Genomic DNA, 10,210 nt, shown 5'->3' with positions numbered 1-10,210 from the left:
TCCCATGGCTGTTGAATTTTGCTTTTTTTTTTTTTTGGGCGGGGGGGGGGGGGAGTTGAGGTTCAAGAATCAAAATGAGGCCACATTGAAAGTTTTCACACTCCTATTAAGGAATTTGGAATGAATTCTGAAAGCAAGGAAACACAGAGCTTTTATTTAAATTAGAAAGATGAGATGGCAAACACGAACCTTAAGAAAGACAAATAATTCACCACATTAACAGAAAAAGGTAAAAAACGCATGTTTATCTTACTAGATGCTGAAAAAAAAAAGATAAAATTCCACAACCATTTCAGATGTTTTTAATTATAAAAACTAGAATCACCGAAAAAAATTCTAATCTGTAAAAAGTGTATATAATAGCAAATGTCCTCTTTTATGGTTGAATACAGAAGGATTCGCTTTGTAACCAGAAGCAAGAAATTAACCTCCATCAATAGAATTCATCATTGTACTCGAGACTCCAGCCAAGGCAATAAAAGCAGGAAAGGACTGATATTAGCTAAAACTTATTGTGCACACAGGCAAAAAATATTTCCCTAAGTGGAGAAATGAATACGGAAGAATGTGCACTATTGTATTATTGTAAGAAATGATAAATGATCTTTGTGTCTAATAGGGAACTGTTGGAATAAATTTTAGCCCAACCATAATTTGAAAGTGAACTGCATACCAAAAAAAGAGGAAACACAATTGTAGGTACTAAAATCTAAAGTTCCCCAAGGCATGTTAAGTGAAAAGAGAAGTCGCAGAACAATACAGGTCGAATGTTTTGCTTTGAATAACGGAAAGGAATAAAGAAAGGAAAAGAAGAAGTTGTGTGGGGTGTGTGTGTGTGTGTGTGCGCGCGCGCGCGTGTGCATGCACACCCTGGAAATTTAAACAGCAAATAAATATATCAAATTGGCTCTTGGAGAAATAAAATTATAAGCATTGAGAAGGGCAACGAGGCCCAGGAAATAGTGGTGCCCAGTCACCGGTGGAGATCTGACAAATACACGCACCCTTAGCCTTTGACGCTGGTCCAGCTGCCATCACCTCTCCTAATTATCACCTAATGGCCTCTACTCTCACTCCATCCTTTCCAGTGGTTCTCCATATAGAACATGGAACCATCTTTCTTCCACACTCTGCAGGTCCAGAGGGCTGCAGGGCCGGCCTGGCCTCTCTCCTCCTCTAGCTCTCCACCCACACAGCCAGCCTCTATTTCTATCTCCTCCTCGAGAACGGCCCCACTCAGGCCCAGGACTGACACTTACCCACACATATTGCGCCCACCTTCCAGAATGTTCCACCCAACATTTAAGTCTCCGTTTAACATCGTCTCCTGGGAGAGCCATTTTGATTTCCATGTCACCATGACCAACGTGGTCCCTCACATTGCCTCTCCTCTGCCTCCTCACCAGCACCAAGAGGACCGGAAGTACGTCTAATCCACCACTTTATCCCCAACTCCTAACGCAGCTACCCCCGGAGTAGAAGCTCAATAAACACCTGTTGAGTTAAAGAATCCATTAATGAATTGTTGGAGGAATGCGGTGAAGAGTAGTCGGAGAGGGGAAGACAGTTCAAGAACGATCCTGAAACAAATCTGGGAAGACAGAGAAGAACTGGGTGCTTCTTTCACAAGAACCAAAGAAGAACCTCAAGGCAGAGCCCGGGAGTCTTTTAGAGAGAGGGTGGGGGTCAACAGAATCTGGAGCTGCAGGGAAGGAGGTCAAGCCGGACAAGATCGGAGGAGGCTACAGATTCCATATCGAGGGACTCCAGGGAGCCCTTTCCAGAAAGCTGTCCACAGGTTGGGAGACGCCATCACTGCATGTGGATGTGGACAGAAGTGAAGTGCAGAAGGGAGGGGTGCAAGAAGGAAGGAGGGAGGCTGAATGGGGGGCAAGAGGAAGAGAAAGCTATTTTAGTGTGGAAGAGACTTAAGGAAGATGTCTATTAATAACATAAAAAACAAAGATCATAAATGCTCAACACCCAGCATTTCCCAATATGGCGCTGCATCTAGTCCATACCTGGAGATGGAGTCCATCGGATCCATGTGGGGTATCTCCACAGGAGTACCACCGCCCATCTCTTCCCACTGCCTCCTGACAGCATTGGGCAACACCACAGATCCTCTCTGCCTTCTCCACTGAGCCAGCCATTCGCCACACTCCAGCACACCCGGCCCCGGGGGCTTCTAACCCAGATGGTGAACGGGGGCAGCAGGAGGGAGAGAGTGGGGCGAGGCAGGCGGCTGCAGCCCACCCTGGGAAATCAAGCTCCTCCCTGTGGCCACTGTTTGATGAGTTCTGGTTTACTCCCCCAGCTCAGTCCATGAATCACTTTGCAAACAGGGTTGCTATCTATTACGGGAGTTGCAACTCCCAGTGGGGGAAATCACAGCTCAGTTCTTTAGATAGAGCAGCCAGAACCACTTCAGAAATGATCATTTAGAAAGCGGTTGCTCCTTCTCTGAAACCAGAGGAGACCCTACAGAGCTCAGCTCTAGACAGAAGTGAACGGGCCATGGGCCACCAACACCATAAGTCTGCAAGATGCGAACAGTCAGAAGTAGATAGAGACTTCTTGGAATGTAGGAGCAGGAGGGACCCCAGGTCAAATGATGCCCCACACCCCTTGCCCACCTCTGAACTCATCCCAGCTTCCTGAAATTTCCCCTCCCAGTTCCAATTTCTTCCTTCCTTCCTCAATTTCTTCCTTCCTTCCTTCCTTCCTTCCTTCCTTCCTTCCTTCCTTCCTTCCTTCCTTCCTTCCTTCCTTCCTTCCTTTCTTTCTTCTTTTTCTCTTTTCTTTTGTTACTGGGGATTAAACCCAGGGGGCACTTAACCACTGAGCCACATCCCTATCCTTTATTATTTTTTATTTGAGACAGGGTATCGCTGAGTTACTTAAATTGCTGAGGCTGGCTTTGAACTTGCAATCCTCCTGCTTCAGCCTCCCAGACTGATAGCATTTATTTACTATTTGTTCTACAATGTGGTCAAGGCCAAACAGAAACACCCTTCAAAATACTTGTCTTGTTAAAAAAAAAAACCGTAAGAGGAAATTTTAAATTGAGAGGAAAAAAATGCATCTGTAAATTATTATGGTTATGATTATTTGCAAATTAGAAAAAAAATGGTGTGTCAATTTTAGGAGTCAAATACCTTGGTGCAGAAACATGCCTCTTCTCCTGTGTGGCCAGTAGTGATTTTGTATCATTAATGTATGTGATGACTGCATGTCCTGCTGCTGACCTGGCTTCTCCTCATGTGGTGACACTAGGTGGGACACATGAGTTCCTCAAAGTGTCCGTCCAAGCCTCCACTGGGTGACAAGTTCAGAACCCTCTGTGGATGCCTGAGGTCAAGGATGGTACTGAAATCTACATCTATATATAATTAGATTTTTTTCCCCTGAAATGTACAAACCTATGATAAATTTAATTTACATCAGCTATAGTTAGAAACTAACAATAATAATAAGTAGTAAAAGAGAACAATTATAATAAAAGTTATATAAATGTGTTTTCCTCTCTCTTGAAAGAGTCAAGACAAATATTCATATTTTCAAACTGAGTTTGACCGGAGGTAACAAAAACCACAAACAGTAAAATTCCAGGTAAGGAAGGGGGCAATCAATTTGTGGCTTGTATGTTTTGTGTGTTGTGTTCATGTTTTAAAACCCCCATCTTTAAATTTTGTGCAAGAACGATTGGCAAGGCAAGTCACAAGTCTCACGAATAATGTCACAAGGCTCCCAGGGCCTCTGGCGAAAAGTCAGGATCAGTGTGAGATGGTTTAGGATCGGGAGAGCTCCTCTGGAGTTCTGGAGAGCAGGAGTCTGACAGTGGGCTGCAGCCTCCTGATCCTTCATCAGAACCAGATGCGAACACCCTGCCTTAGAGAAATAATTCAGAGTTTTGTGGCAAATGTCTGTCCGCCCCCCTCATCCCTCCTCCAGGGTCAGGGAATGGCAGAACAAATGGGGTCAAGACCCATTTTCTCCCACTACCAGTTCTTAGGCACCTCTCCTGCTGAGCTGGCTGTGGGGCCTCTGGCTAGGGAAGGCTAAAGGGGTCCAAACTGAGACTCGGGGAGGAAGAGGAAGCGAAAAGGGATGTTCTAAATCCTTGGCAGCAAAGGTCTTTGGGATCTGATGTAGGACACCCTAGTGGCCTCTGCCAGAACTACACCATGAGCTTGCCATGGGCCGGGTCTATTTCTGCCAGCCTGAAGCATGGCTTGAGAGCTAAGAGGGGGCAGGAGGTCCCCAGTGGCCTGGAGACACACACCTGTGCTATTCACTTTTCTATTTAGTCATAGGAAAATGCATGTTCTCGGGAATGATGGGATGCACAGAGCCCTCCTGACTAACTTGCACTTTGCCCATCTCCAAGGGGAGCAGTAAGTCATCGTGAAGGGCTGGCTCTTCCAACCAAATAAAACCCTTAAAATAGTTATGTTTTCCTTGTTTTACCTGGAGAGTGAAAGCTTTCAGTGACCCCCTCCTTTGGTCCTTTGGAAACCATAGGAGCCCAGATTATTCAGTACCTCTGTTAACAACATCCTCAGGGGCTATTTCTTTGCCAGCAGAGCTGGAACCCTGTTTTGATTCTTAGTTTTGTTTTTCTTTTTCTGTGTGGACTGTTGGCTATCGAAAGTTTTAATATTTGCAAAGTAAAACGCAATAGTATTAAACAGACGGTCCGCAGGGCTCTCTAGACTGCCAAGCAATCATACTTAATGGACTTTGATCAGATGGAGTTTGTCAGAATGATCTCAGCAGAGAGCCCTGCCGATGTGAGGCTGGGTGAAGGCCAGGTTCCGTGGGGTTTGAAGAGTTGGTATGAGTTAAAGTTCTTAAAATTTGGAATGGAATTTTTGCTTCTTATTCTGCCTATTCAATGGATGGAAGGGTGGAAGGACTCGGAGGCCTTCTGCTTTGGGAAAACACATTTCAGATGACACTCCAGCATGGCTTAAAGTCCAAACTCAGCAGCATTATAACAATGAGCTCTTTGAACATCTTTTTTCATGAAGCCTCAGTTTTGAAGAGTGTCTGATTTCTTTACATGGCCACCAGGGTTTCAGGAGTCTGGGAACTCGAATGGTCAAGGGAAACACCAGTTCAAACAACCTCATTGAAATTCCTTTTCTGCAGCTTCCAAGTTTCACTACAGTTCCTCCCAGGAGCCTGGAATCATGGCTAAAGACCCAAATTTTCCCCATCAGTAGTAGGATTTGCTAGGTTACTTCTGGAGCAGGGCAAGCATGGTGCACATGTGTAATCCCAGCAACTCAGGAGGCTGGGTCAGGAAGATCACAAGTTCAAAGCCATCCTCAGCAATTTAGTGAGGCCCTAAGTAACTTAGCAAGTCTCTGTCTCAAAATAAAACATAAAAAGGGCTGGGAATGTGGCTCCGTGGTTAAGTGCCCCTGGGTTCAATCCCCGTTACTATATATTTTTTAAAATGGATCAAAGAAGCCACAGATCCAGCTAAGCTACCATTGTCTGCCCTGGCAAAAACAAAAGGCTGATCCAAGGCAGAGACACGTTCCAGGAGCTGAGAAGATGCTAGCTCACCAAGGGCAGTAGGTGATTGCCTTCTGGGCATGTCAGGTGGGGCAGGAGGCTTGAAGTATACCCAGCACCTCCCCACTCACAGAGATGGAGCAGTACAATACAGCCGGTAACTATGAAATCACGGCCCTTGGCTCCTGGTATCTTGTTGGGGATCCAGTGGTCTAAACAGAGATGCCCAGTTGCCCCCACTCCAACTGAGCCGGTGACATTTGTAACTGTTCTGAAATTCTGAGAAGAGTTACCAATCCTAGCACTGGGAAGCACCATCTGTTGCACATGTCAGGGGACAATTGTCGCACTCTTATTGTTTTAGTGAAGGGAGGAGAAAGTGAAATCACAATGGGAACAAAGCAGTTTGGTTTTTTACCCAAATTAGAAGCTAGTCATTATGAATTTATAGGTCCAAAAGCTTATTATAAGTGTCAAGGTATAGCTGCTCATACATCTGCACACTCCATCCGTCCTCATGTGCAATTACACATCCACATGCACCACACTTCACCGTGTAAATTTATATACCCACACACCCCATCCATTCAGGAATGCAGTTACAGATACATATACCCCAATGGCCAACATCCATTCTAGTGTGTAATGGCGCATGTGCGCGCGCACACACACACACACACACACACACACACGGGTCAACATCCACCCACTCAGTGGGCTATTCCTATGTTCAATGCCTCCCACTGTAGACATTCTTTATCTAGAACATACTGTAGATATTATATGGTAAAATGCAAAATGAGAAACAGTCTCACATACCAGGAAGTAATTCACTCCTTTTCTGATTGTTAAGATCTCCTACAGATAGCCGATTATTTTCAGTAATGAGTGACACTCCACCAACCAAACCCTGTAGAAGTCTGACAGAGCTGTCACCAAAATTCATGAATGGCATCATCAGCTTGCTCAGTAAATGCTGGCAAGAGTATTACAACTCTGAGCAGTGTGCCCTTAAACCCTTGCTCTTAAATTAGGCCTCCTGATTCTTGATATTAGCACTTGGGTCAGTTCTAAATGTGGTCACTTCTGATTGTGTGTACACACACACATGGTGGTCATTGATCTCAGGGCCTCAACATGCTAAGCACATGCTCTACCAGTGAGCCACATCCCTACCCCTGTGAGCTTTGTGCAAGTCTGTGATGTGACCCATGGAGGCACATTTCTTGTGGGACCTACCACCGGGCCAAAGGCTGACCCGGTGCAGCCCATACAGTATCACCTTCCCGTCTTTAGCCTTGAGCCTCAGTCTTGTCTTCAAATGGTTCTTCTACAACAGCTTAGTGGCTCTTTAAGAACTGAGCTCCTCTCCACCCCCCTGAACTAAGCACATCTATCTTACCTTCCTCAGTTTTCCCTGCACAGACCTGAGAAGCAACATATTGCCTTCAAACCTACCAAAAACCTACAGCAGCTGCAGGTCACTGGGATGCTAGCCACCTTGGACTTTAGGGCAATAGATTTTTAAGGTGCCCAGCACCATCATCAATATTCTTTTGTATTTCTATCCATCTATTAGGTCCAAATATAAAATAGGTTTTAAATAGAAATTTAATGAAAATATTCATTCATCTTTGCTGTTGGGTTCTTCTTTTCTGTCTATCCAAAGCATATTTTCTTGTTCTTTCTCTGTCACCAAAATGAAAAGGAAAAAAAAAAAAAACAACAACAACAACAAGTTGTAGCTAGACTCAGATGTGTAAAAAGGTGTTGCTGGTAGGGACTCCCTGACATGAATACAGACCTGGAGACTTCCTCAGGTACATAACCTCTTGCTGTTAATAAATGGCAAACTCAGTGGTAGCAGAAAGGACAGATTAAACATACCACAAGCTTTGGATTCTAGTGTTGCTCAGGAACTTTTTTACAGTGTTAAATTTTGATTCTTCATTAATTAATATTACTGATATAATGCTTTGAGGCTTCCTAGATGATCAAAAGCCACCAGACTTCTGTATTTCTCAGTCCTCCTCTTATGTAAGAAAATCAAGTTTAAATATTTGCTAATTATCATGCTGTGTGCAACATCCTGATAGCACCTGTCATCAGGTATTTCTGAGAAGCCAAAGTCTCTAATGATCCAATATATGAATTTTCCAGAAAACTGGAAACCATCCAGGGCTTTCCTTAATTTAGGAAAAAATATATATATATCAAAGAGAATAACAAGTCCTTTCTCCAACTCTAGACCTTTAGACTTTATAATTGATATCCAGTCACATGATAAAGATTGCCCATTTCTATCTACCAGAAATTATTTAAAGGAAGGATATCAATAGAACTATTTACAAATCAGTAAAGAACACCCAAATAAAGGGTTTTTTTCCCAGTTTCACGATTTTTTAATAAAATACATTGGTGGTTTAACTGTACATGGGCAATGTGGGAATTTGCACATGTGCACCAACAGAGGGCCATGTGATAATTTGAATCAACATGCGCACAAGGAATGAAATTGTCCTTTAGTATCTGATTTCCTTTCTGCGTGATTTCGAACTTCTCCAAGAAAGCAGGGACAATGCCAGCATTTATGTTCACATGACCCTGTGGTTCACAGCTGCTGATGAGCAAGGGGGCAAACCAAGGACAGTACCCAGCACTCATTAGTCATGCTATGTACCCACTGGGTCACTGTAACCCACAGGACATAGATAGGCTCTGAACAGATCCAGCCAGCCCTCTGACTCTCGGAATACCATTACTGAGGGTCACTCAAAAGATGGCCAAGCCGAGCAGATTTATTTTAGAATGATCATCATTATTTTGCCACAGCTGACCTTCAGAATTGGACAGTGGCCTTCATTCTAACACAGAATCAAAGCCCTAAGCAGAGTGATACTTTTTTCAAGGTAAACTTTAAAAGCCTTAGTTTGACATTATCCTCAGTTTGAAGACTACCCTCTATGTTTGACACAACATATAAGCTTTGTCAAGATATATTGATGTATTTTAAATGTAAGTCTTTTTGAAAAATAGCAATTATACTAACGTTCTAGAGATGGTTAATACACTCTAGTGCTACAGTTTAACCTCAGAGTTGTCAAGGTTTTTTGGTTTGGTTTTGGGTTTTTGTGGAGGGTTTTTTTTTTGGGGGGGGGTGAGGTTGGCCCCTGGTTATGTACTTTAAACAAGCAATACAAGAAGAATATTCATTTCTTTTAGGATAAACTCAACCAAGTGTGCATACTTTATGCTGATCTATATCCCTTTTGGTAAAATATAATAATCCATATTCAGAAGCTAAGAAGCAGGTCAAATTAAAATGCAGACTCAAACAAGAAGGGACCCTTTCTTAAACACCAATAGTCATATTATTTATCAGTGTTTTTCATATAGGTAAAGATAACCCTTACAATAATCTGTTTCTTTGGAAATTGTGGTTCCAGAATTGCCAAGATACTCCATGTTACCTGAAGATGCGTTCTGCTGATTGTTCGATTGGATCTGCAGCCAGTATTTACAGACCAGATATCCCCACTGGTTTTGCAATGTTATTAACACAGGTGGGGATAGAATTTGTGTCTCAGTTCTTTTTCAATTAAAAAAAAAAACATGTCTTGGATCCAATGTAAGTTGGATCTTCCCCTCTTGGCCAGGGGAAGTCTGTCCAGGTGTGGAGGCTGCTGATCCGCTGCCTGGCAGGCAGGAGGAAATAAGCATTTGACAGATTAATTGAACTGAGCTGAGTATTTGCTCCTTAAACATCACAACATGTTTGCATAAAGAAAAAAAATCTATTAACTACATCGTGTTTTTATAATTCTCTGTGTTGGAAGAAAAACTCCTTTCCAGCCTGTGGCTTCAGGTAGCAGCACCTTCAGCCCCTCTGAGCCCATTTAAATGGAAGGCTACAGCCACTGGGAAAATAGTCCCAAATTCTCCTTTCTCTGCTGTAAACCAAACCACTGGATATGGAATGAAAGACCCACGAAAACCTTGCTCACAAGAAAAGTAGAAGCCGTCTTCTAGAAAGCAAGACAGCGTTTGACCCGCCCTGCCAGGAACTGGAGATTGTTGCTGTGGTGGGCAACCTCTTGCCCACCCCACCAACAGGCGAGGACACCGTGGAAATAGAGACATTCGGTGAAACTCTCATCCCCGCAGGGGACTGCCCAGGTCTAACAAGTGTGTTTCAGCAGCGCGAAGTAGGCCATTCCCTCGGTCCCACGGATAAGCGCCCACGGTGAAAGGGGCACTGGCCGGACATTAGGTGAGGCCAGGTAGCAAAGGCGTGCCAACCGGGTGGAGCCCAGGGGAAAGCAAGACAGAGTGAGGTCACGCGTTTTTTTCAACCTTTTCCCACTGGATGCGGGAAAGGCGCATTTGTAGTTCGCTCCCGAACTGATTTCTAAGGAGTGCGCATCTCCTCGCCTCTAACGTGACAGCCACGGGTGTCCCCCCGCACCCTAGGGCTTCAGGAAGAGGCCTGACCGCAGCTGGCTCTCCTGCCCGGCCTCCGGGACCCCCACCAGGACGGCCCGCGCCAGTACCCACCTTGACGACATAGGTGACTCCGGGTCCCAACACCTGGTCGTTGGCGTGCGGCGCCCCCCGGGGGGGCCTGGGCAGCGGCTCGTCGCCTGGCCGGCCCTTCTTGGCGGTGCTCATGCTCACGGCCGGGGCG

The 10,210-nt window shown here is 44.6% G+C and overlaps 1 protein-coding gene across 2 annotated transcripts in view; it reads right to left on the bottom strand.

Annotated features, from left to right (window-relative positions):
* Shc3 (SHC adaptor protein 3) overlaps positions 1-10,204 on the bottom strand; it is a 166,703-nt gene extending 156,499 nt beyond the window's left edge. For both annotated transcript variants that reach the window (XM_048800297.1, XM_015503995.2), the window contains exon 1: positions 10,081-10,204. In XM_048800297.1, coding sequence (XP_048656254.1) covers positions 10,081-10,194 — 114 coding nt within the window. In that variant the 5' untranslated portion in view covers positions 10,195-10,204. The remainder of the gene's footprint in view (positions 1-10,080) is intronic.
* Between the last annotated feature and the right edge of the window lie 6 nt (positions 10,205-10,210).

Source organism: Marmota marmota, unplaced genomic scaffold (genome assembly GCF_001458135.2).
Source record: "Marmota marmota marmota unplaced genomic scaffold, marMar, whole genome shotgun sequence".
Taxonomy (NCBI): domain Eukaryota; kingdom Metazoa; phylum Chordata; class Mammalia; order Rodentia; family Sciuridae; genus Marmota; species Marmota marmota.
The sequence above is the reverse complement of the archived record's forward strand: the minus strand, read 5'-3'. Positions and strand labels throughout refer to the sequence as shown.